The 27,308-nt window shown below is 45.0% G+C and overlaps 2 protein-coding genes across 2 annotated transcripts in view; both read right to left on the bottom strand.

The window, feature by feature from the left end:
* Positions 1-11,230, bottom strand: CHRNA1 (cholinergic receptor nicotinic alpha 1 subunit). Its single transcript, XM_015635553.3, has 9 exons — positions 10,412-11,230; positions 8,529-8,674; positions 8,335-8,379; positions 7,786-7,895; positions 7,354-7,549; positions 6,497-6,734; positions 5,226-5,449; positions 3,705-3,944; positions 1-1,776 (listed from the first exon to the last, which is right to left on the bottom strand). Exons 1-9 carry the CDS (start codon positions 10,452-10,454, stop codon positions 1,645-1,647), a joined length of 1,374 nt encoding a protein of 457 aa, XP_015491039.1. The 5' UTR covers positions 10,455-11,230; the 3' UTR covers positions 1-1,644.
* A 12,011-nt stretch (positions 11,231-23,241) lies between these two features.
* Positions 23,242-27,308, bottom strand: part of CHN1 (chimerin 1) — a 73,368-nt gene continuing 69,301 nt past the window's right edge. Inside the window, exons 11-13 of the mRNA XM_015634681.1 lie at positions 26,323-26,460; positions 25,223-25,328; positions 23,242-24,175 (exon numbers count right to left, since the gene is read on the bottom strand). Coding sequence (XP_015490167.1) covers positions 24,004-24,175; positions 25,223-25,328; positions 26,323-26,460 — 416 coding nt within the window. The 3' untranslated portion in view covers positions 23,242-24,003. The remainder of the gene's footprint in view (positions 24,176-25,222; positions 25,329-26,322; positions 26,461-27,308) is intronic.

Genomic DNA, 27,308 nt, shown 5'->3' with positions numbered 1-27,308 from the left:
ATCTTGTTACTTGATGTTTATTTTTAATGCTAAGATTCAACCACATGCTGCTGTAAGAGGATTGTTCTGTCAATTTTAGTGCCAATCACAGGCTCTCAAATCAAGTTCCGGGCACCATCATGCTGCAGCTTAGCTCATCGTGAGCAGGGAGCTGCTGATTTTCCCCAGGGGCTGGGAGCTGGGAACTCCCACCAGAGACAAACCCAGCTGCACTGAACACTCTGTCAGCAGAGGTGTTGCCCAGCAATACATCTTTGGCCTTCACTTCAGGGTTAATGATCATCCAGGGAGGCAAAGATTACCATCCTTTAAACCGTAAGAGCGGAGCACAGTGCTACAAGAGATCGATTACCCCAGACAAACTGCTTTGGGGACTGCAGCTCACCAAAACATTGTCCAGCAAACACTACGCAATGCTGGGAGTGTTACTCAAATGCCTCATTTTCCCTATAGTGCTTCAAATGCCTGTCCTCTGCAGGCATGACACATTTCTGTGGAGCATTAACATAATATGAATTATTTTACTAAACTCATGGCAAATTGTTTACAGCTGTTAGCAAAGCAGTGCTCTTGGCTTGGACGAGCAGCTGGAAAAGATGAGTAACTTGTCGCTGCTGCCCCACCTATCCTTATTTATTTTTGAGAAGAGGCAGCACTGCTGCTATTGCCACACCGCATTATGGAAGCGCAGAGAGGCTTCTTGCTTACGTCGGATCTGAGTAACCCAAGTCCGGCGGTGTTTGGCCAGAGGCAGAACTGCTTTGCTTTAGCCACCAGAGAGAGCTGCTGCTCAACTTTTGAGCAAAGCTCTGGCAGCTCCTGGCGCTGCACAGCTGAGAGCCCTGCCTTCCCTGGCGATGCGCTGGGACACGCTGCTGCTCACGGGCTGGGGACACGGGGGACAGGTTTCGGGAAACAGAGAATCGTGATTAAATAAACACCCCCAAGTTTGAAGGTGCCCCCACATTAGTCATCGCTCCAAACGCAGAGTGCAAACCAACCTTCCAAGACCAGAGCAGGCTGAATGGGGAGATTATCCTAGGAATTGGCTGGACCCTTCCCCAGTAAAGAACGAGTCTCTCCTCTTTGCTCCAGCAAGAGCTTCTATGGGCAGAGTCACGCAGGACAGTCAGTCAGTTCAGATTTGTGCATGAAAATCAAGGGCTTAAGCATGGAGTTTGAGATATTTTGAGGGTTAGATCTAGTGTTATCAGAGGAGTGACCCTCCTAATACAAAATCCACAGAGCAGATATTAAAACCAGCCTGAATGCTAAAGGTGGATACAGATTTACAGCTCAGCTAAAGCTTATTACACTGCTATTGGCTTCACTGGAATAGTATCTGTCGCTTACAAAGTCAGACAGGCTTATTAATACATTAACATTTTTAATAAAGGGTAAAATGGATCAAAACTTGGCTGACAGCCATTCAAGTTTACCAGTAATGCAAATGCTTCTTTTTGGCAATTCAATGCTACTGAGCAGCAGCTCAGAAGTGCTAAGTATGGAGCCTTACATTTTATTATCCCTGCTTTTTCCCAGCAGTTACTGATTCCTGTCAGTGAACCTTTCGGAGGCTGGCCAGATTTTGATGGTTATGATGCTTTTGGATGTTCAGGGTAGCAAATAGTTTCCAGCTGACATTCATCCTTGCTGATTTAGTTCAATAAGGCGACCAGCAAATACAGCTAATGTTCCTATAAAACAAACTAGCATAAATATGCCAAGGAGGAGATGATCAAGCACCATTGCAACAAACTTCCATTCTTCTGAAGCCTGGGAAAGAAACAAAGGAGATGGTAAAATCTCTGCAGAGCCCTGTTTGTTACAGCATTCTTGTAATTTACTGTCTTGAACAAGGGGAAGGCTCTTCCATAAGTGCCATTATTTCTATGCAAAAAATGCTCATTTTTCTTCTCAAAAGCAAGTCAGTGGTTAAGAAAGCCTGCCTAAGCAACCTGGAAATACAAGTTTCAGCACTAAACTAACCAGAAACCCTGGCAATTTGCTGATCAATTTCATTAAAAAAATGTTGAAAAGCTTAATTGTTAGGTCAATTGTTGCTTCTGAAAGAGAGTTTAAAATCTTGAAAGCAAAACTCTTAGCTTGACCCGACTGACTTGTTTTTCCATTGCTTTTTTTGTTCTCATGAAATATCTAGGTAATTCCTATTAATTTAAGCCTAATCCCTGCTTTGCATACCACTCTAATGCCTTGCAAAACCTTCTTGGTAGCTCCATCAGTCTTTTTTTCCAGTTGTGGGACACCATGGACCGCTTGCTCTGTACCTTTTCACTGGATGCTTTTGGTGGGAACCCAGCACAGTAAGAGCATGCAGAGGGCAAGGCACCAAGTACAGCAGGGCTCATGATTTCCACCCTGTAAGTCCACCTTAAGCAGTGACATGTGCTGACCTAAAGCACCTTCTACTTGTACCTTGGCTCTCCCACAAGTAGAAGAGGCTGTTGTAATTTATCTAGAGGACACTCTGATAATGAATACTGTTTTGAGGTGGTTCAGAAGTGAATGCAGAGAAGGGACAGCCTTCAGAAGCTGCAACCTTCAGGTTTATTTAGGGAACTTGGCTTTTGAAACCCCCTGGAAGTGATATATCAATAGTGCCCCGATGACACAAACAGCTGGGCTCCACTTCCGAAGGGGGCATTTGCTGGTAACCTGAAGAACCTCCTTGTAAGCCAAGGAGGAAGTGAAGCCCAGAGATGCTGAAGCTATGCCAGCCCTGCTGAAAACAACAATTTGTCTGCAGAGAGGCAAAGGAGTCACAGGGAACATGAGACTACAGCCAGAGCTATTTCACATGCTCCAGGAATTTGGTCACAGGAGCAAACACCGTGGTGTAAATCCTGTCTGTGGGAAAGAAGCACCTCCTTTGCAAGAGCATGGGTCAAATTATTTTCTCAGAGAACCCCTCTGTCTTCAAACTAGCCTGCAACTCAACAGGAGAGGTCTGTCACCACTTAGGAAGGTGAAATATCAGGACTGAATTACTCCTGCAAAAGCTGTGTGAGCTGAAATAAAAAAGGGGTTAATTGTACTGAATGTGCTAGAAGGAGGCAGAGCTAGGTTTTCCTAGGGAACACTGCCATGTGTGACTCTTTATGCTTTTATCCTTCCTTTGGCTTGCAATGTGGAAAAAGTCAGTATTCAGAGTAGCTCATGCCATGCTTCATTTGGAGGAACTACTTGTAGTATTCAGGAATAAAACAAAACCTTATCAAAATTGGAAATACCATTTTTAAGTTACATTTAACACTTCTCAGATAACACTACTAGTCTTTTGGAGTTTGGCTTGCTTCCTGGGTTTTCAATAGCAGTATGATCTTACCACAGGGGCAAGATGCCTGAGTGGGAGACAGAAGAAATGTGTTTTGGAACTTGCTTACAGTTCTTGAAACTGGTTTCCTATTCACAGACACTCCATCTCTATGGCTTCAGATATCACATAAGAAAACCTTAGCACTAACACTTTTTCCTTTTCTATTATTTTGGGGAGCCAATACTCATTTAACATCTGGGACAATTATTTGTTGTTCCTTGTTGACTTCATTAAGGAGAGAAGATGTCCACTGCTAGAGCCAAACCAGGACTTGGAGTGTTTTTGTAAGGCAGGGATATTTTGCCAAAAAAGTAAGATGTAGCAACCTGAAAGCTAGAAATGAATCATGCACAAAAAAGTGCCTTACATTACTGGCTTCTTGGTCCGATTTCATTGTTTCCGCAATGTATTTGATTCCCTCTATAGCGTTTTTCACATCTGGATTTTTGGTAAGTGGGGAGTAGAAGTTGACAGGCACAGAACCTGACTTCCCAGAAATGTCAGAAATATCAATGTCTTCTGCAAAAATGTTTTTGTCTTGTTTGTCTCTTGATGGTCGTTTCATTGTAGAGAAAAACATGACATTTGGGATTGTGTCAATAAAGATCTGAAAACAAAGGGAGAAGATGACAGTTGCTGGTCTGTGGGGCTGTTACAGCTGCAGCTGTGCGCTGAACAGAGACAAACCTCTCCCCTCCCAGATCGCCTCCCTTGCTGGGCCTGCTACAGATTCCCTCTCCGACTGTATCCCTGCCCATGCCCTAGTTACCTGGGGCTTTTGTCAGCCCGGGGCAGAGGGAGTCCCCCGCAGGCCTGCCGCACACTTCCCAAAAGCCATTTGTGCTGCTGTGTGCCCAGCATCCCCTCGGGAAGCGGTGCCGCGGAGCAGGGCCTCAGCGAGCACGACCCAGCTCCAGCCATCCCATCTAACTTCAAACATATTGCCTACAAATCCGGCTCAAAGAATGGACTGCAAAGAAACTCTCTTGGCTACTGAGGTTTGATTTCGCTGTTATGAATGTTTGCTACACAGGCACGTAAGGTTTACAGTAAATTCCTTTGGAGTGACAGAGACTTGCAGCCAGAGCAATATTAAGCACATGCAGCGTTTCCTGTTGAAAGTTCCCTTCTGCAGGGGTTGTTTGGGCTACAGAGGGAATCCAATATAACCTGCAACCTTAAAAGCATAATTAGAAATACACAGAAAAACCTCATTTCATGTCATGGTTTAGTATGAACCCAGGCAGGCTTCAAAACAGCAAGGACTGCTGAATAAATCAGATGATCTTTGATACTGTCTCCCTGGCAAAGAACTTGTAATGACAGACAACCAATTTTTTCTACATCTTATGATTACCATTAGACTCCTGTGCAAGGATAGCCCAAGGGCTGCAGAGCAACTGTATACTGGAAAAGTACAGAGAAGATTTTTTAGCTTTTGCTGAACCATCTTTTGCAAAATGGGATTCTGAACTCAGGTATTCCCACTGGCTTTTATGCTCTACACTCATGCAGGCTGGTGGACTTGGTCAGTGGCAGGCAGCAGTGCCTTGCAGTCAGATGGAGAATTAGACCAGGATATGTAATTCAAGTCCAGATGGACATTTGCTTTTCTCCATTCCCTACATTTAGCTGCCCATGTTTTGTCTCACCTGTTCCCTGCAACACTGTACCCCAGTGAACAATTTTTTGTTACTTAAAGGAGCACTTATGCAACCTTGCTGACTTTATGCACAGCTAAGTAGTAAACACTGGCTCTTGTGCCTAGACACCTTTAACATGATGCATTTACTTCCCCAATTCTTTTTGACTTTTATTAGAAAACGTGCCAATAAAAAATGGAGCGTTCGGTGGAAACCAGCCAAGTGTGCCAAGCCACAGAGCTCACCTTCCTGACCCAGGGGGGCATGGTGTGCGTGCTCGGGGAGCGGTGGTGGGTGTTGATGACGATGACGGTGATGATGATGGAGGCGATGACGAACACCATGGTGAACAGCATGTACTTGCCGATCAGAGGCACTGCGCTGGACGTGGAGGGAATCAGCTCCACGATGACCAGCAGGAACACAGTCAAAGACAGCAGGACAGAGATGCTGAGAGTCATTTTCTCACCTGTCGTAAAAAAGCCCCCCAAAATCATTGCTGCTCCTATCATTCAGTACAGAGAGCATTTATTTGAAAAGCAGGATGTGGATGAGAGCTGTTCACACAAACACCTGTGTGCATGTTCAGTGCTATCATCTCTGCCAGCATCCAGAGCAGTAAGTAGGCTGGGAAAACCCGAGAGCCTAACAGCACCAGCTCCAGCACTAAGGTGGGAATTACCAGGAGTGACTGGGTGATGTGGGTGATGGATATTTTTACATGCTAGGAGCATTTTGTGGTCTCTGCATTTTGAACAATGCAGCATATGTACCTGATTAGTGCTCTACAGCCTCCTGAGGTTTGCTTCTCTTACTCTGTCTCTGGGCAGAGAGCAGACTAAAATCACGTCTGATACCAGGTCAGTTGCTCTGTGACATCTCCTCACGTGTAGAGGGTGTCAAAATTTGAATTATAAGACATTATTCACACATTTCTTTTATCCAGTTCAACTTTGTATAAGGTTTTCCACTCAAAAAAATTCATCAGATATTTCATAAGAAGGGGCTTACACTGAGATTAAGTGGTATGAAAAGCTGATAAGAGGCAAAAACAATGAAGCAGAGGAAATGGTTGCAGAGAGCCCAAGTGGCTCAGCAGAGACAAAGGAGGCCAGAACAGGTCAGGATTACTCTGTGCCACACAAGGTGATGTGTGTGTGAGCAGGCAATGAGCCCTCTGCTCTGACATGATGCAGAAGGTCCTCTGTCATCCCTGTGTGCTCATTAACTGCAGGATGTACTAACACAGTCTACCTATGGCAAAACATAAAAAATATCCAGCTAAATCTTTAGTTTGCAGAACTTAAAGCACCCGTATTTATTTATATCAACAGCTTCAGTTTTCAGCACTTATCCTTTCTTTGCAGAATATTCAAAGCCATTACTTTCAGTGGAAATGTCCAGTTTCAGTATGCACCGGCCTTCAAGCTGGCTGATGATTTCAAATACTGGGAATTTCCCAGGAACTTCTTAGAAGAGCAATTTCTATGGAAGTAGGATGAATTAATTTACATACCTGAATCTGTGGGTAGGTAAAAAACCAACCCTGTTAAAAAGGAGAAGAGCAGGCAGGGGATGATAACGTTCACAATGAAGTAGAGAGGCAGGCGCTGCATGAGGAAGTGGTAGGTGATGTCCAGGTAAGGGGTGTCAGGGCAGCAAGCGTAGTACACCCAGTGCTTCCAGCCACGGTAATCCTTCATCACCCACTCCCCACTCTCCATGAAGTTGCTCAGATCTGGACGATCACTCTCCTGGCAGGAAAACACCCAAACAAATTCTTAATACCAAGTGTTCTGAACAAAATCAAAACTTGGCAGGTCTGGCTCAGGAACGGGATTCCAAGTAACTCATGCACTTTGTGGGTTTTTTTTTTGTGAGTAAACAACTCTTGTCTATGTTATTTAGTCTTAGACTACAGCCTCTACACAGCATTCAACTAAATATTTTACAGAAACAGTCAGGGACAGTAGACTGAAGAATATTACAGATAGGAGACATATCTGAGGGGACAGGGAAAGAGTCCTTGGCAATGGAAAGTCTTGGGCAGAGAAAATGTGCACCCTCAAAAAAACCCCAAAACCAAGAAAGCAAACAGAAGCAGAACAGGCAGTACCATAAAAAAGTGGTGCAAAGCTGCCAGAGGACAGACAGGAGACTGTTAGGGCACAGGGATAATATGTATGCAGAATTTAGGAGCCAAACCAGGAAATTTTTTGCTAGATGTACAAATGAGAATTTTCTGTTTTACAGGTTGGGTCTGCTTGTTTTTTTCCAGTCAAAACTAGGTCATATTCCATTCTAAATCTGAGATTTCTCTTAAAAACACGTACTGGTCTTTGCTGCTTTTCCAATTACAAACTCCTTGCTTACCGGGTTAATAACAACCATTGTACCATCATATGTCCATGTTCCCAACTTCATACTGCAGTTCTGCTGGTCAAATGGGAAGTGGGTGACTATAATTTCACAGTAACTCTTAAAAATAGCTGGTGGTGTCCAGGTGATCAGACCTGTGTGCTCCAGAAGGACTTTGGTGTATTTTACAATGGCAAAATCACCGTCTGCACTGCAGAAGGAACAAGGACATTAAAAGTAATATGGGCAGCATAATCAACACAGTCATGAAAGGATTTCTCTGGCTGTGGGTCAAATGACTCCTGTGCCTTCTCCTGAAGAAGCTGACTCTGAGGAATTGTACACGCTGGAGATGTCATGGGAAAACTGTCTCACCAGAGTGGTGCCACAAGGCAGAGCTCCTGCCTCCCTCCCTGCCTCCCTCCCTCCGCAGCTGGCACCCCTTACTTGTTGTAAAGAACAAGGTCTGGCCGCCAGATATCATCTGAGGGGATGCGGATTTTTTTGACGCCACCGTAGTCGTCTGGATTCCATTTGAGGTTGACATCTGTCCATTGCTAAAGATGGAAGATTTCAGCCCCTGAGATCCTCTCCCAGCACTGGGGTTAGTTTGAGTACTTCCCAGAAACAGCTCCTCCCTTGCTTTGGGACATGCAGGTAAGCATAAACATATGGGAGTGGGACCACCAGCTCATTTTTACATTAACTTAAATTTTGGTTTAAGAAGCTTATAAAAAAACCTAAAAAAACCCAAAAGAAAATACTACAAAGATAAATATATCAGAAGCCTACTGTTCAAAATCCAACCCCAAATGCTTTTCTTAAGACTTTTATCATCTAGAGCACTTTATTCTTAAGATATCAGTAAAAAGAAATGCTCTTCTACCTGATCCACCTGTCCAAGTTGCCCCTGAAAGTATGACAGTGTAGTTAATTCCTGACTGTGATCAGTGCATTTATTTGATTTAGATGACATGGTTAAGGATATTTAGTTACCTGTTTCAGGCGTACATTGGTTGTCACAATCTGATTTACTTCATCCTTAAAAAAAAGGAAAGGAAAAAAAAAAAAGAAGGGAGTGTCAGCAAGCATCAGGATTAAAGGATAAAAATTGTTTCCTTAGGAAAAGGACACCATTTGGCACCACCACACGAGCCAGTGGCTCAGCATTACCCGCGTTCATACCGTACCACGCTAATGAGCTGGATGAGCTGCAGCCCCACGGTGACAACGACGGCGTCCCGGTGGTCCTCCACGGGCCGCACCACCTTGTTGTAGTTACTGAACAAGTCCTCCACCAGGCGAGTCTCGTCCTCATAGCACAGGGCCAGCCCAGCTGCAGAGCAGCAGGGGTGGCACCAGTCAGAAGGGGCAGGGAACAGGCGACAGCACCGCCAGTCTGAGGCTGGCGTGGAGGAAACGCTGGTGCGGGGACAACACCAAGGCCTCCCTGTGACAGTGGCCTCCAAGCAGGATCATGAACATCAGACAGAACATTAGCAGACTTCCAGCCTGAAACTGTGCATGTTTAACATGCAGTACTTATGGGCAGTTAAACACAGGAAATATCCATTCTCAGGGATTTCTGATGTTGCCTTTTCCACCTTCAGTTCCACAGACCTTCCTGTGACAGTAACATTAAAGAAGGCGAAGCACACCAGTCTTTGAGAAGGCATCACCACCCAGACTCCTTGCATCCTCAATCTAAGTGGAACAATAGCTCCTCTCTACCGTGGGATTTGCTCAGGTTGTGCAGGTGGATGAGAGAAAGAAACCCCTCCCTGTGTGGTGTAGGTCCATGGACAGCTCTGCCCACAGGCTGCCCAGCATGACCCGGCCATGCTGTGCCAAAGAGCCTTGGAAGAAAAATTGTACAAATGTAAATGGCAGGGTGCAACCCTGTTCCAGTGGAGCCTTCACAGTGCCTGTGCATGGCTCTGCACTGCCCAGAAGCACAGGCACTGGAAAGCAGATGGGCCCTGTTTCCAGAGAGCCTGTGGCAGAAGAAGCAGGCACACGGTGTCCTCAGATTGTATCTTCTTCACAGCGGAGGAAAGCAAATGGAAGGGGTGTTTGGGGATGTTTTTGTATGTCTCTGCCCTTAAAGGTAGTGAGAGGGAGCAGAACAGTGGAGCCTCACTGCAAGCATTTTTGGCAGATTGCACCCTTGTCTCCCCCTCTCTGCTGAATCCTGGGCCACAGAAGTCAACAAGAATTTTGCTGCTGACTCCAACCTAAGCTAGGATTTCCCCTGGTTTCCTAACTGACTTTTCACCAATGCCTTTTATGTAGCTGAGCTGAGATTGCCAAGGATTCTGCCTTGGCCTTGTTCTGCCATGAGATTATGTTAAAATACTTGGATACTAATGAGAAAGGCTGTCTGTTGCAGACAGGCACCATTTACTTTCCCTGCTAGGAGGCTGAGCGAGGGTAGCTAGGAGACATCTTTCAATTTTTAAGTTATGATCACAGCATCACATCTAATTGAAGCTCTATACTTTATTAATACAATTAAAATCCTCTCTCATTTCTCCTTTCTGGTAGACAGGCTTGGTAGGAATTTAATATACTGCTTGAAATTTTTGAAAAGCTTTTAGGATCACAAAATGTTTATTCTTTTAAGGGACATTTTAAAAAGAATTATCTCAGTACAACACATGCAGCTGCAAATCAGTTCTACCTCCTTGTCAGATACCCCACAACTTAATGAAATTTCTTGTAATGATTTTTCACATTCCGAGCCATGCTTACTAGATCCTTTCACATATTTTGAAATACATGCAGCACCAGGGCAAATGGGAGCATGAAAAAACAATTGCAGAGAGAAAAACAATTAAGCACAAACTTCTCCACTCAAAATATCTGTTGCCTGAAATTACAAATATCTGAGCAGATACTACTGGACTCCAAAGCTTTCATTTAAATGACTTGGTGTGTTCATAAAACCTTACCAGTAGGACAGGCTGCTCTTGGAACACATGCTCGCTCAGGCTGAGGTATGTGCAAAGCCCTGGTCCCACACGCTCTGGAAGGAGACAACCCCCCTTCAAGGCAATGGCTGGAACACCTTTACCTGTGGAGATGAGCAGGAGGAGTACGCAATGGACCTTCATCATCCTCTTGCCGCAGTCATACAGATGGAGGCACGCTCAAAGCACCTCTGAGGTCTCTTCAGAGGGGGCTGCACTGCTGAAATATCCCCATCAGGGTATTGATTTACAGCACCTGTTCTGGGAATGACAGCTGAGGGCCACTGCACCACCGGGCTGGAAATGGGAGCACAGTGTGTTTCACCCGTCAAATATCTCCTGCAGTTTACAGAAGGTCGTTTTTCTTCCTAAGTATCAATGTGATCTCTGACTAACTAAATGAATACACACACAAATAAACTAAGAAAGGATTATCTGTTAAGTAACTGAACATTTTGGTGAGCTCTCAGAAACATTTTTGTGAACGGAGCAACTTGCCAGGTTGAAGGTTTTGTTTCTCAGAGACAAAACAGGCACAGTCACTTATTTCTGATATGTCCCCACCAGCGTACAGACAGCATGCTGGGACAAGGCCACTCTCTTGGCTTCACAGAGGGATGGGAAATCTTTGAAGAAGCAAACAAACATTCTCAAGACAGATCCATCTCCTTTAGTCTACCAGGACTTCCTGGTAGAGTCCCCACCTTGAAAGCTATTAACTAAGTAAGAGAAGACACCCCACCCTCCTGGCTGCAGCCACTTCTATCCTTACTGAGCTGAAAGGTTCAAGGGGTACAAACGTGACTGGTTTGTCTCTACAGCAGGGCAGATCCAGTGGATTTCTGTAGGGCGTGCAAGAGCTTCCTCTTTATTGCCATGAATCACCTGGAAAGGTGTGAAAAGTGATGTGTTTGGTAATAATACTCAGTCATTCAGGCTAGCAAAGAAAACAAGAAACAGTGGAGAAATTTATATATATATATATATATACACACACACATATATACACACACCTATCTACCTCATATATACATGATTATCTACTCTGAGCCCAACAATATCACTCAGGAACAAAACCTTGAGAGAGATAGTCCTGTGAAGTGTTCAGCAGCATAAGAAAAGCAAGTCCATCAGTTTCTAGGACAGGAGATGAAGCAAAAAGGAAAGATGTCACTATAAATCTGTGAATGTTCTTCGCAGTTCAGGTCATCTGGTTTCAAAAGACTTGGAAGAGGCCCAGGAAAAAGTGACAACAACATCCACAGTGTAAATTGGCTTCTGTACCTGGAACAAATAGAGAGCATGAACTGTCAGTCTGAAAGAAAAGTTAAAGAGAGAGCTTTGGTAGGGTGTGTAAAATCCCAAATCTGATCTGGAGAAGGCAGGTTTGGATTCACTTGCTCTCCCCATGCAAAAAAGTAGAGGGCATTGAAGTAAACAGAGTTGTCAGGCTTTAGCAAGACATTTCTTTGCAGAGTGTGTCTGCAGTGGAGTTGAGTGCCACAGGAGTGTCTGTTTGCAGAGTTTTTTTTGTATTCAGAAAAAATAGTCTGCTAAATAATTTCATACTATTGATTGTACACACACACACACTCTTTCCCCCTAAGAAGTCTGTCACTGAAGTCCCAGAGTCACAAGTCTCAGGATTCTGGGGTGGTGTCCTGAGGATATATTGCCTAATGACAATGGTGTTCTTGCATTTTTCTCAGGCAACTGCAACGTGGAGATAGGACATGGCACTGGGGGACCTGCCACAACCATTCATACACGGTGTTCCAAATTCCCTTTTCCAGAAAACATTCCCCACAAAAACCATTCTTAGCTTTGCCTCTGGGTGACACCAGATGTATTTTCTATTTCTGCTGGATAGCCTTTGTGCTGTCTGCCAGCTGGCTTGGTATTTCACACTGGATGCCTTTATTATTATTTTAATTATTTTTTTAATCACTCTCCCTCACCCACCCCTCCACTAAGCATTCAGCCTTTGCATTTACATTTATCCTCCAATAAAAACTCTCTGTCTACATAACTCTGGCCTTGTTCCTGGCCCATTCGTGGCTGGCAGCTCCCATTGTTGCAGCGATCTTATTTCAAACCCGCGTCTGACTGCTCCCAGCCTTTATCCCAGGCCAGGCAGCTGCTGTGGAGATACAATTGCATGGAGGCCTTGTGGGAATGCTGACCACGGCCCTCCGGATCCTCTCAGGGTCTCAGAGCATTCCTGCCCACCCCAGGCAGGGCTGCCAGGTTTGTGTTACCACACTCCAGCAGATGACAGCTCTTGGGTAGCCAAAGTGTCTGTCCCTCCTGACAAGGTCTGGCTCTCGGATCTCACCAGTGTGGGGGCCCCTGGAAGTCTGCAGCCCCAGCAAGGGGTTATTTCTCTTGCAGCCCCAGCAAGGGGTTATTTCTCTTGCAGCCCCAGCAAGGGATTATTTCTCTTGCAGCCCCAGCAAGGGGTTATTTCTCTTGCAGCCCCAGCAAGGGGTTATTTCTCTTGCAGCCCCAGCAAGGGGTTATTTCTCTTGCAGCAGAGCCCCCAGCCTGGGAGCCAGCCTCCCCTCACTGGCTGCAAGTCAGCGCTCGTGTTGGAAGAGGAAGGAGCAGGTATTTGGAGAAGGCCTTTGGGGACCAGCAGCCTGGCTGTGAGAAATGTTCCCTGGCAGAGGCACAAAGCCTTTTACCTCCCAAAAAACCCAAGGCAACCCGAGCTACTGCAGTTAAATATGGACAGAGAAGTGAATGCTGCTTGTTGTTAAACTGGGGAATGTGACCCATCATGACCGAGGTGAAAAAGCAAGGGAAGGGGCTGAGCTGAATGCCTGAATTTGATCCATTGCTAGGATAGGTGTTTTTCTTTTTTCCTTCAGAGTATGCAGAGAATTTTTTGACAAATGTTTCATTCCCACACAAAAACCCCTTTTTACATCTATCTTGACTCCAACCTTTTTGGCTTGTTTTTATGAGCCCACTGCCCATGTCTCAGAGAAACCCACTACCCTCTGTGCTAATGGCAGAACAGCCTCATTCAGATCGATTGGAAAGCAGCACACTCACTGCTTGATGAATTTAGGACACTGCTCCTTCCACCCATGTACGAGGAACGAGCGCTGCAAGGGCTCCTGCCCGGAGGAAGTCGGCCGTGAACGAACACTCCTGCAGGTAAGTCTCTTTGGCAGGGTGATACTGTACAGACACGGTGAAGGTGAGCAGAATACCTAATGCTTTTGACAGGGTGAGAAATACAAGATTTTAACTAAAATTTTGGTCACAGAATTGCGTGCAGAGAGGCAATGCCTGATGGAAGAGAGCAGGTGCCAGAGGCTCCGACACACACATGGACAACAGGGCCTGTGGGAGGGTGGAGGTGGTGAGAAGCAGAGGAAAGCAAATAAAAAGAATCGAGAAAGGTTAGGTAGTGCATCAGGGAAATTAAAGGAACAAAAGGTTAAAAATAATAGCATTGTCCTGCAGTTTCAGCTTTAGTTTTCAAATGCAGTATACACCTTTTTAAATGCATTTTTTGTATCAGGAAAATGGCATTGCTGGCCACAGTAGATTATGGCAGCACTGAATAAGGCAGATGGCTAGACAAGTATTTGTGAGATTGCCATGTGTTTGTTCCCAGAGTGCCCTGGTTACAGTCATGGCACACATTCCCCGCTGGAAGCCCGAATGGCCACCAGATGGCAACAGCTGGATGAGGGGATGAGCCGGGACACGGGAGCACAACTGCAAACTGTCCCCGGCAAGAGAAAGCAGCGGGAGCAAATAATGTCCAGAAAAAATTCATTCAAGGAATTAATGACAGTCTTGAGATGCTGAAGGACTGTGCTTACCTGGTTTGTTCCAGTTCCCATAAGAACATGCTAAGCATTAATGGACATGTCAGAACTTACTGATAGACAAGATTAAATTCCTCAAATCAAGAAATCCAAAGCTGCAGTTTTCCATACTTAGACACACCTCCACCAACCCACAAATTCATTTTATCCCCACGGATATTTGTAGAAAATTTGGTTTCAGCACATTATTTCTTTGTTTTCTATTACATCACCCAAAGGAATTGAAAATACCAAAAACTTGCTCAAAAGTGATGGTCTTAACCTCTGCAATTACAGAGCTTTCATATTGTGGCGGAGGAATGGTGCACAGTTTCCTAATATGAAGGATTCCTCTGGAAATAAAAGAGGAACTTGAGTCTGGAAAGAAAGAGAAGAACAAGGAAAAGGTCCCCAGTCAAACAGTGAAACCATAATCACAAAAGACATCATTAGATCAGTAGCACAAGTGTTAATTTAATGCAGGTGACAAGAGACACTGGTTGCCTTTAAACTGGCACTGGCCCTCATGGTCACACTTCTCAGACAGAAAGGACACTGTCAGCAGAGACTTATTTACCTGCTTTGGGCAAGGCAGTGCCCCAAGCAGCAAGAATGAAGACAGGAATAACTGAAAACAGAATCAGGAGAGGTGACAGGCACAAGCTGAGCAACCACAAAATGTCCAAGGAATCAGTAAGCAGGCTGCAGTGTCACACTGCCTTTTGGTTATGGACATGCCAGGAAACCAGTCCTGGAGCTGAACAAAGTTACTGGATAGAGCAGTGGCAAATTTAACTTCAGCTCACATCCCTGACATGGTTGCTTCTCAGGCTCCCATCCAAATACCAGGCTTATCTCTGGGGCCAAGGTGAGTCAGGCTGGAGAGCCAAACAAGAAACAAAAGACGACAAGTTCATTAGCTGTGAGGTTTGCTCTGCCCTGCTCCTGTGGGGCGCTCTGTCAGCATAGCAGCTTGTGTGAGCTATGCCACAGTGGTGGGGACAGCAAAGGAGCAGCTCTGCTGGTCCATCCCCTCAGGAAGACTTTCCTGCACAGCAGGACTCCTGAGCTACCCTGCTTCTGTGGTCAGGAAAATCTCAGTAATTCTCAGATGCAGCTAGGTGACACTTGTGTTTATTAAAGGCTCTGCCCTCCCTTAGAAGCACAAGCTGAAAAATGCACTCATCTGGCACAGACCACCTCTGCTACCGGTTCTGAACTTTGTAATCACCAGCCATGAGTTTTCTCTCTGCAGCTGCAAAAAAACCCTCCACAAAACACAAAAGTCTGGCAGCTGATAGAAAAAACAGGCAAAAAGGGTGGCCTGGATGTCAAAGCTGGGAACCAGCTCTGCTGCATGCTGACAGTGGAGACATCCAAAGCAAATGAGTGTTAGGCACCTGAGTGCTCTCCTAGGAGTGTCTGCCTCTGGAGGTGACATTATTATATTTTAAGTGCATATTCAGCTGCTGTTCATAAGTATGTAATTGAGTTACTACCAGTGCAGAAAGTGGAGCTCAGCATTACCTGGCTTCTGGAAATACATGTATCATATCCCTACCCCAGTCCATACAGTGGCTTTCATGAGTGGGACCACAGGAGCATTTAGCCTGAAGTATTTCTCTGGATGCTCACACTTACCTATTTAAATACATCTGTCTGTTTCTAAAGGCAGATGACTCTCCACTGGACGAACTGCAGAGCAGACTGTTCAAGTTTAGCTTCACATAAAAGCTGCTTGTTCAGCTCCCATGAGGTCTGACATATTTTGGCCAGTATTCCACAGTTCAGAGTTTTCCTGAAGGCATTTTGAGGTGTGCTCCACTAAACAGCCAGTGGAAAGAAGAGCTGGCAATGTAGGAAGTGTGTTTTAATGCTTAAAGCTGCTGCACAGTTTAAGTGACACCGGCCCTTCACTGATTGCTGCCCACAAGGATATAATTGACAACAACCCTTTTGCAATGTCATCACTCCCAAATACAAAATAAATCCCGAAACATGGGGCACTTCACAGCACATTCCCCATATAACCCCAGCTATGGGATGAGAGCATAAATATCCATCTGGATGTCACCTGCTTCCCATATGGGGCTCCTGTGCCACGGTGCAAGGCAGACATGCTAAACCATCCCACATCACACCTGCAGTGAGTGCAGATAGGATCAACTTTTGTGGTCCTGAGAGCACCTCTGTAACCCTGTGAGAGCATCAGGGTGCCTACCTTTGGGGTGCAGGCTCTCTCATTGCTGGTATGATCCGGATAAACACATAGAAACAAGTTTGCTTTATTTGTAATTCTTCCAGTAGGCTGAGTGGGAATCTCCCTTCCCACATGGAGCTTCCCCTCCATAATCCCTCGCTGATCCTAGAAAACACTTACCACAGATCTCTGCAAAGCTTCCCTCTCACCTGGGGCTGCAGTGTTTGCCTTTAAAAAGTCAACATCTACCTCACTGTGCTACCTGAGCCTTCAGAGTGTTTTAAAGCAGGAAATGCCACCCGTGCTCCCAGGGACAGATTTCTACTCCAGCACATGACACACTTGGAATTGTTGATATGTGCTTTACCCAGGACTGACCTCATGCCAAATACTCACTTTTATTGCTTATGTTAGGATCTTTGCCAACACACACAGAATTTTCTTGGTAATTAGTGGAAAATACTGACTTCTGTGGCTCCTGGTGTGTAGCTCTCACCTATCACACAAAATTTAATTTGCCTCCTTGGCAGCCTGCAAGATCTTGGCTGTGTTAGACAACTGGGAACTTACAAGTCTGTGTTTACAACTGATGAAACAGAAAAATGAAGATATACCCTAAACTCCAGAAACACCTTCAGAGTGATCACTGGGTCCCTGCAGGAGGGTGGGGGCTGGCAATGGCAAGGCACAAATGGGTGGACACTGAACACCGGGCAGGAGTCAGGGCTGGCTCCCACTCCTGACAGCCCCACGGACTTTTACTCAGCATTTCACAGGAAGACAAGTTCCAGATTTCCCTGCTCACCAATATTTGGGATTTGACAGGAGTTCAAAACACCATACTCAAGGCGGCTGGGGGAATATCTTGGTAAACACACTCTGCAGCAAGGGGAGCAGTGTGAGTGTAACCCAAGCTGTGCACAGGAGCAGCCCATAAAAGAAACTGGCACTGAAACAGAGAGCTCCAGTTTAATGATTCTTAACCAAGTCTAGTTTATGGATTAGCCTTATTCTGAAGTTCATCCCCCTAGCAGACAGAGGCTACATCTACACAGACCTGGAGTTTGCACACAGCCTGTGTTCACACATGAAAGGTTTCAGCACTGAAGCGCAGTGACTTTGTGGTGTGAGCAGCTTAGCAGTGTCCTGATGACACACATCATCCCATGCAATATCCTGCCTTCACTAAAAAGAATATTCCATGTGACCCATTTCCTTGGTCACTTTTCCTGGCTACTTTAGGTAACCAGTTCTGAAAATTTTTATCTCCCCTTTCCCTTTCTTCTCTTTCTGTGCCCTCTGCACTTGCAGGTCGCTGGTGATGTACTGGGATGGGTGTTGGGGAGGCTGCTGTGCTGACTGCTGGCTCTCCAGGAGGGTTATGGCAGCAGCAGGACCTCATCCTTAACACTATAACTAACATTATGAGCAAACTGACAATAGCTTAGGTGTGAGGCTAAACCTGACACATCAGAGCTGCAGGTCAAAAACAGAACATCAGAGGGATTTCCCTCCCACCAGCGCAGGAGAAAGAGAAAGTCAGGTTCCTCCTGATGCTGGGGGAGATTTCCAAACCAAGGAAGGACACAGACAACAGAACAAGCCAGTCCACATCTTCCATGGCAGCACCTGCGACCCCTTTAGCTTCCTCCACTGCCGATATCCTCACCAGTCAATGCCAAGTCACTTCTTTGCTGCAGCTTCAGACCAACCCTTCTTGATTTAGGCTACAGAGAGAGAACTCAAAAGTAAGTTAGGGGCAGACCACAACTCTTCTTCCAATGAGGGAGCGTGAAGGAGCTGTAGAGACTCAGCATTGCAGTGTATTTGAAATGATTGAGAATGAGCATTTGCATTGCTGAACAGGGATTGCTGGGGTTTGGGATTTTTTTGAATAAAATTTAAACCCAGTGTACTTGTACATTGTACTGTAACATATTTGTACTGTAACACATTTGGAAATGATGCCTTTTCTCTGAATGGCAAGAAGTACTTCCAGGAGAAGCTCACGGTTTTCCATGAGGAAGGGGTTTGCAAATGTCAATGCAACTGACCTTGCAGCAGCTTGCAACAGATGCTCCACCTCCTCCAGATGTATTTCATTGTTGGCCTCTACCTACTTTAAATAAAAGTACTCAGTTGGACTTTAAACCTCTCTTTTTGTGACATATCTTGTCCTTCACCACATTGGTGGTGTCACCTTGCTGATGCTCAGTGTACCTGAATTCCAGTAGTTTAGTGGAAGATGTCATATGAGTGCTGTTGCATGGTATAAACCGCATATGTCCAGCATCATGATGCTGGAAAACATGAAAGGAGATAAAAGAACAGATAACAAATTAGAGGAATCTCTCCCCTTTTTTTGAGAACAGAGTAGGTGCTGGATTTGAGCAGTGAGCAACAGCATTGTGCTAAGTTCATTTGAGTTTAGTGAGTGATCCTTCAAGCAAGCTTTAGGATACATTTATGAATATTAATCTACAAAATGAGTGATTTTAATAGTTTGTACAATCCTATTTGCATTAGTGACAGAGTTAGTAATGAGACAAAAAAAAAGAGGCAAAGAGAAAAAGCTGAGCATACAATCTTTAGGCTTGGTAGCAAGAAAGAAAAATTTCAGGCAATATAATACTTGAAAATAGATCCTGGTTGGCTGCCAAAAATATATTTCAAAATAATGCCTAATTACCTCAGGAAATACATTAATTAAAGGCTCCCAGAGGCCTAAGAACCATTTGCTCCAATTGACCAAGGCAGAGTACTGATAAACACCTGAGTCATGTAAAAAGCTATACATGTCCTTGAGAAAAAATACATGAGAAATAGAAAAGGACATCTAACTAAAAGCTCTTAAACAAGTTCCTTGAGCAGCTTACTGACATCACTCTTGGAGAGATCAAAGAAGAAGGTTATTCTGACCATGAAATCAGCAACAGACATTCGATAATCACTGAATCATGCTGTCCAAACTGAGATTTAGGAGGCGGCATCAAGAAGAGTATCTCTGTGGTATGAGCCAGATCACAGAGACAGACAATCAGGCCAGCATGAAGAAATTATCAGATTATGCAAGGTCTCTGGTGAAGAGCAGAACTCCAAATGTCCATGACTAAGGCAGGGGAAGAATGTGCTGAAAAGCTGAAGAAGAGCTGGACCCCTCAATGCACAGGTAAGGCTTTCTCCTCTCAGTACATCAGCCTGGGCTCCTTGGATTCAGCTAGAGGCAGAGCTCAGGGCACCAACCAGTCCTGTGCTGCAGGGAAGGGACCCTGGGGAAGTTTACAGGGGGGACAGTGCCAGGACCACCCCAGCCCCTCACACAGCCAGGCACAGGGCCCTGTGCTTGCTGTCCAGAGCGCAGGGTTGGCACCTTGCCTTACACGGCTGGCACAGCAGCCCCTGTGATCCACGACTCGCGTCCTGGCCCTCCTCCTCCTGCCTTACATAAGCCTTTTAGGGCTGAGGTGTAGTTGCTAAGCAGTAATTCTGCACGACTTAAAAAGAAACCCATGATTGCTAGGTTCACTAAATGTTTTTTTTCCCCAACTGCAATATAATTATAGCTGTAATAAAAACATTGCAGAACATTCATCAGCATGCAAAAATTAGGTCAGGAACAAAGTGAGTATATCATAAATGCCTTTTAGAAGCCTTTCTTCCTTCCTTTGCCATTGGAGGGGGAAGGACCAGAAAAGTTTGTTATTAAATCTAATTATAAATAACAGGTTTATCCATCCTGTCAGCTAAGCTGACATGAGCAGAAGCTTGTGTTCTTGTCTCAGAAGACAGCTTGCTTCCCTCATCACAGAGCTCTCCTAAAGCCTCATCAGAGGTTCCCTGCCTATGGCCTCTGCACACAATGTTTTCCCCGAGCTCTGCAGCCTGAAATGAGGATGCTCACTCATCCCTCTGGTGGGGGCCTGTAGTTTAATCCCTTTTCCCCATCTTTTTCTGTGTCCACCTGCCCTTTGATAAGGTGTTGCCCGTGAGCTGGCTCCAGTGTCTCTGCCGAGCTGTCCACACGTACCCTGCAGCACTGGAGACAACAAGGTCAACAGAGCTAGAGACAACCCTTACTCCTCATGGAAATCAACTCCTTCAGAGAACAAATCCACTTGGTGATAGCCCTTGCTTCTCATAGACCTGGATTATGTATTCTATTGTCACTTAACTAATACAAATATGGAAAATGCCCACTTTTTGTGTTTCATTAAAAAAAAACAAATAAATGAAACTTAAAACATGCAATTGCTTGCATGCCCATGCAAAGCATCTTCCTGGTTAGCAAAAAGAAATATCAAATTCACTGCAAAGGCTTTTTTTCTGCACTACCTGTTTAAATGATTACTGCTCAGGAAAGATCAGAGCTTCATTACAATAGTAACAAAAAAAACCCCAAGATTAAAATGGAGGCTTTTGCCCACACACTTAAAAAATTGCAATTAAAGAGAATAAAGAAAAGTCACTTCATATAGATTCCTGGGATTCCAAGTCAAGAAAGCACTTCATTGACTGCTGGGGTCCTCCATCCCACATTCCTGACCCTAACACAACACATGACCCACATACTTGAATCCAAGAAGCTGTGTTCCATGGGGGGTGAGCTGGGTGGCTGGAGACAGAGTCAGCCTTAATTAGTTGAATAATGATATTATCCGGTGTTAAACATATTCTGAAGCTATATCATCCCTTGGCATGCAGTTTCCTTCATAGCTCATCACAATGTGAGACCTGGGGAGAGTGGAGGGTGTTGATGCCAGCAGGGCCTGGCTGCCTGACCCGAGCTCCTGTGCTGCAGCTGCTGTCACTGCTCCCGGGGGCAGAGGGGCCAGAGCATCAGGGAAAAGCTGCCCTTCTTGACATGGGTTTTTGGAGGGTGGTTTTATTTACTTTTGGGTGTGGGGAGTTGTAGGGCCTTCGCTTGCTCTGGCTTTGGGTTTTTGTGTGTATGTGTGTTAGGGAATTTTGTTTGTTTTTTCTTTCAGCAGTGGCTCCCCATTTAGGTTTTCTTCCTTTCCTGCAGAAACTTTTATTATTATAGTCACTTGTTAAACTGGGCTTGAGAGGGCACCTCTCCAGCAGGAGGCTGGTGCTCACTAGTAGCTAACAAAGCTTGTTTGCCCTATGTGCCCTGACCATCCCCAAGCAAATCTGGCTCGCTATTTTCAGCGTCCTTTCCTCTCACTGATCCACCTCTCGATGGCCACCACTGCTTCTAAACGCAGCTGAAAGCGCCTGTAGCAAAGCAAGGCGAGCAGCTGTGTCAGCAGCACCCAGACGGAGAAGCTAGATCTTTCACAGCAGAAGAAAAGGTAATTATTCTAATTACTGCTACTTAGTACGTGCTTCCCGCTGTACGCGTCAGAAAGGGGAACTGAAGTGCGGGGCTGAGGTTCGCCGGCACAGCGCTGGGAACAGCCGCCTTGTGCCCAGCTGAGCCGAGGGCTCCCCGGGGCTGCCGAAGGACACGGAGGGACACGGCCCTGCCCCGGGGCTGCCGAAGGACACGGAGGGACACGGCCCTGCCCCGGGGCNCCCCGGGGCTGCCGAAGGACACGGAGGGACACGGCCCTGCCCCGGGGCTGCCGAAGGACACGGAGGGACACGGCCCTGCCCCGGGGCAGCTCCCGCTGTGCCAGGAGGATGCTGCGGCCACAGCCGGCTGCCAGGGCGAGCACAGAGCGGGCACTGCAAACGCTGCAGCGCAACACCCCGCCAGCATCACCTGCAGAAAACATCCCTCCTCCTGATCACAGAGCCAGCTCGTTCCAGTGCTGCCAGGGGCTGAGTGCAGGGCCTGAGGAGCAATCCAAAACACAGGGCCGAGTGAGGAAATGCATCACTGAGCGCCGGGGCAGCGGCGGGAGATAGAGCAAGTTTAGGAGCTGGCTTGGAGCAAGGCAGTGGTGAACATGTGCGGCTGCTGGAGCGCAAGGCAGATGTGACTAGCAGCATATGGGCCACTCCTTTTGGGCTGGGGGGAGACAAGGCTATGGTTGGAGACATAGAGATTTCCATCTGCTGCAGCTCATTGCCATAAATAAAGAGATAATGTGCACTAATTACTACAGGAGTTGTAACAGCAAGCTACTTTTAATACTACGGATGATTGGAAAAAACCTCAAACTAAACCATACTTTAGATTCCCTCAAAACTTCCCCCATTCTGCCTCCCCAGCAGCCCCCAGCCCAGAGCAGCATTCCCCACATGCTTACCACTGTACATCCCCAGCTTCACCTTTTCCTTCCTGGGATCCTTCAATCCCCAGTTCAGGAGAGCTGCAGAAGGACCACCACCTCACCCCTCCTCTCCTCTCCTCTCCTAGCCAGACATGCAAGGAGGGGTGAGGATGCAGTGAGGCACCTTACTGTTGTCAGCTGGTTCTGATCACTAGGGGATTATTCCTCCTTGTTCTCCCCCTGCTCCAGGTGGTTTGTGGGGCAGACCAAAGTGCTTGCACCAGAGCTGAACATTTGAAGTGCAAAGTGAGTGTTCTGGGCCGTGTCTGCATCTGAAATTCCGTGGTGTATCCAGCTATTGTGGGCAGCTACAGTTGTGTAATTATAAACTGCCATTCCAGTTCACATACAGGCAACTATAACAATAGATATATTTCATGAAGATGTAGATGGCTTGACAGTACTTTCCTTGGTTCATTTAAAAGTTCTGAAGCCTTCTTGAGAGGCATCTTAGACAAGGAAGAAAGGAGTTTTCAAAGTAGACAGGAATTTGTGGGAGCCTTAGCAATGTGTCAGGACCCAAAATACTTAGAACAGTCTTGTCAAAACTGGTAAAACTGTAACTCATTTCTTTAAGTCAGAGGTTGTTCGGTGTTAAAGTGCCCATGTAAGAAATGAAACAATCAGTATTTTTGAAATAAGTTCAGTAAGAAAAAATAAATAGCATAATGTTAGAGTTCTAAAAGCAAAATTTAATAAATTAATATATGCATGCCAGATAAAAATACAAAATTACAATTGAAATAGCAATAATAATAAAGGAACACTGTTCAGTATTGCAGATTTCACTGCAACCACCATAAACATCATGGAGAATTACTTAAAGTAGCATTTAAAGTACAATTTTGTTTCTGTTAAAAACAAATTACTGTATGATGAAAAAATGGAAAGAAACCCAAGAAGAAATCAGCCCCAAAAGTGGAAGAGAAGAATATGAAATGTCAATAAATGGCCAGAGGCTCCATTTCACATAAGTCTGCCTTCTTTTTAGTATCAGAAACCAATTACATAGAACAAAAAAAGCAGAATCACAACAGGTTTACACGGAGAAACATGCTGAATTACAATCACAAACTATCCAGAACAAAGATGCTGCACCAGTTCAGTTGTTTTCTTCATGGAATGAGTCTCACCAGAACAGGGAGAACAGGGAGCAAATCATGCAATAGCTTTAGGCATTTTGTTTTTTTTTTTTATTTTAACATGATAAACACCCAGGATTACTAGTACTGGAAAGTATGTGTTAACCTTTTTCAACATCAGCTGAATGGCACTACAGAAACGACAAAGAGTTCCTTCATTTTTATCCTGAATACATTGAAAGCTCTAGCAAATATGGAATTCAGTGACAAGAGCCATTAAATTACTTTAAAATATTCCTTCATCCATAGAACACTGTTGCTTCCTTTTTTATTACAAAACCCCAAAAATATTCAAAATAAAATGTCTTCATTTTTTATAAGCATCTCCACCACAAGTCTCTGATAGCGGATGTCGTTCAGTGCAGCCATCGCATCCAGCTCCGGCGCTCTCATAAGAGTTGGTCCAAAAACAATGCCCAGGTTTTCTGCACTCATCAAGTTTTCCTTTTCATGGAGTGTTACTCTGTAAAAAAAAAAAACACCCAGTGATTCTCACATTTCTTCTGTGCAAGACCATGCCTGCATATGCTTGAAGATCAGAGGAACTGGACAAAAATGTGCGCCTTTCCCCAGGAGAAGGAGAGGCCAATGTTTCCAGCAGGTCCCACATGGGAGTGAGTAAAAGCAAATGCTGTTGGGTTTGTGGTGGGTTGGTGTCTGTCCTCAGAGCACACAGACCGTGCTCACTTACACTTAATGAACAAATCCTTTGGTATACAAGATTTGTCTTCTGTTTCTCCCTTTCTGCCTTAGTTTTTATTTGAAAACAGGTCAGACTGATGTTACCAAGTTGCTGTGTCTCCAGCCTCTAAGTATTCCAAATAAGGGAGCTGTGTCTGATTACCTGCATTCAGCAGTAAGACAATGGCCTGTTGAGCAGCACAGCTCCTCTTAACAAAGCATTAAAAGAGAAGTTTAAAAATAGTGAATTTTGTCACCTTTCTACCTTTTCACATATACCAGAAATATGATGAGCAAAAGCAACTTGCTAGGTAGAGTAGCAACAGCTAATCTTGAACAGGGTGAGGAAAAATTAACTTCACACATCACAAGCTGCAAGGAGGAATTTTTTGTTCCTACATCTCTCATCCCTTTGTCCATTTTAAAAAACCCATTAGAAATGTCATTGAAATAAAGGGACAAACCAGGCAGAAACTCAGTAGCTGAATTCTGCCTGAGGCACTCAGCAGAGTCAACACAGTCCTACTTGTATAAGAACTACAAAATGAAAGAATGTGGAAGAAAGCTTAAAATAAAGTAGTTTTTCTAAAGAAAGGGAATGATTCTTACATATTGACAGGAAGTTCACGTTACTTGAGACACTAAAATGGACACCCTAACATGCCACCTTGGTTTTGCTTTCCAAGGGATAATCCCCTGTGTCTGAGTTTTGCTGTTGTGCACAGGCCTTCTCCAGGATTTGGTGGGCCTTGACCAGACTTTTCTGGAGGTGCTAACATAGACTTTAGCTAAAAATTGGCTTAGAGTTCTTTGCAGCTATTCCACCCACCTCTTCAGATGTGCCATGAGATACCGTAATGTTTCACAGTGTGCAGGTGGCAGCAGCTTCAGCGCCTCGTGGAGAATTTCCAGCTGTTCATCCGGATCCGTGGTTTCTGAAACACAGATGTTCAACTGTCACCACACAGACAGCCAGAATTCACACACAGAAAGGCAACAACTGGTGGCCTGCACAGGAGATAGGGTCTCACAGCTCTGCTGGATTACTCACAGAGGATTTGTCTGTCCAAAGAGGTGCTCAGAGCACCATAAGGATGCGACTGGTTTTGGACAAAGAAAATTCCCCAAAGCACACTGCACTCCACTGAAAGATTCCCTGCAGCCTACTAAAAAAATCCTCTGGCAATCCTTGCTGACTGGACTGGCTTTGCACAAATAATCTACAGATGCAACTCTGGGAGAAGAGAAGGTACTGGGAACTTTGCCATCAGTGCCCTTGGCTGTCTCTATGCAACTTGGAAAAAGCCTTCTTTGGAGAAGGAGCTGTACAGCCAGCATGCAGTCCTTGTTCTCTAGCCACAGCTACCTCACACCTTTCCAGGTGTGGCTGGTACAGACACATCACAGAAATGCTTCAGGCAGCTAGGATGCTTGGGAGAGAAGTTCCAGCTGGGCTTACTGCCCTTCTTGCATACCTACTTTCTGCAAGGCCAGCCCCAAAGGTGGCTTTGGGATGAGTGGTTATCAGCTTATGAAAACACTCAAAATGGACAACTCCAGAAACAAACAATATCTTATTTCTAAACATTTCCATAGATCACCTTCTTTATGGCACCACAAACCCAACAGGCTTTAAATAATCACTGTCAAGTACCCAGGATTCATGCAAGACACATAAGTGATGTAATCCATAATGTGTGATGAAAAGGAAACATTCCTGGTGACAAAGGCGAAGAAAATGTAACCATGCTCACAGAGCATCACACGGTCAGGCCGTAATGTGCACTGCATGTTTAGTTCTGCAATCCTTACTAAATTGGGCATGCAGGGTAAGAGCTGATGGGACAGCTATAAAATGAATAGGACAGTCCTGCACGAAAAGGACTAAGGCTAAGAATGAAAAGCAGACAAAAAATGTGTTACACTTACTTGCAGACTCTATAAACTTTGGGTAGGCATCATACGTGATGAGTGGAATTGGCAAATCCCTGAAGTACAGTTTAAGTGCACCAGTGATAATATTGATATCTTCATACATATTCACAGAAATATCAGCTTTTTCACCATCTGTGTGGAGAAGGCACTGATATTAAAGCCTTGGAAACGTAAACAGATGTAAAACAGCATTCAAAAGAAAATTAGTAACTTGCTTAAGCAAACATTATTGCAAAGGAAACAACTACAGATTTTGGCTTTTGTAAGTGAAACAGTTACTGGACTGTGATGTTCATGGTTTCAGGGTGAAAACCTCAAGCATTTTATAAAGTAACATATCTTTTCTTTGTTTCAAATAATTACTAAAAAATAAGCTTGGGTTTTTTCTTAAAACCTGCCTGCCTGATCTTGCAGTATCTGCCTTGGATTAAGGTGTGGACGTTTAGCTCTGCACTGCAAAGCAACACATTCATCAGCACTGCATGAGAAATCAGGGAGTCTGGGAAAAAAAGTAAAAGGCAAAGAACCAGCTTTGTCCACAGCTCCCCTATTTTATAGGAAAAACATGTGTTCACCATTTAACTACAACATACTACCTACTCCAAAGTGCAGCGGACACAGATCCAGAACTTGGCTTCTCCAGCATGTCCCCACCCTGCTAACACTGCAGATGTTGTGTGAATCCGTCCAGTCCTCCAGACAAACAGGAAAGAGAGTTTCCAGCACAGATTCTGGCCTTGATTTCTACTGGGATAGAGGGACTGCAGCTGGAAAGCCTTTAATTTTCCCACTGTCTTTTCTCAGAGAGAAGAGTTTGTTCTCAGTGACCTTCTTTTAGTCTGCAATAATTCAAACTTTGTTTGCACTATTGCATTCATCTTATTATTTTGGAGCTTTCATCCAGAAAGAAGGATTTAAGTTGCACAGCTCTCTTAAGGCACTTCACCACTTACCCTCTATCCCTCCCCCACCCCTCTGAG

Source organism: Parus major, chromosome 7 (genome assembly GCF_001522545.3).
Source record: "Parus major isolate Abel chromosome 7, Parus_major1.1, whole genome shotgun sequence".
In the NCBI taxonomy this organism is placed as follows: Eukaryota; Metazoa; Chordata; class Aves; order Passeriformes; family Paridae; genus Parus; species Parus major.
The sequence above is the reverse complement of the archived record's forward strand: the minus strand, read 5'-3'. Positions and strand labels throughout refer to the sequence as shown.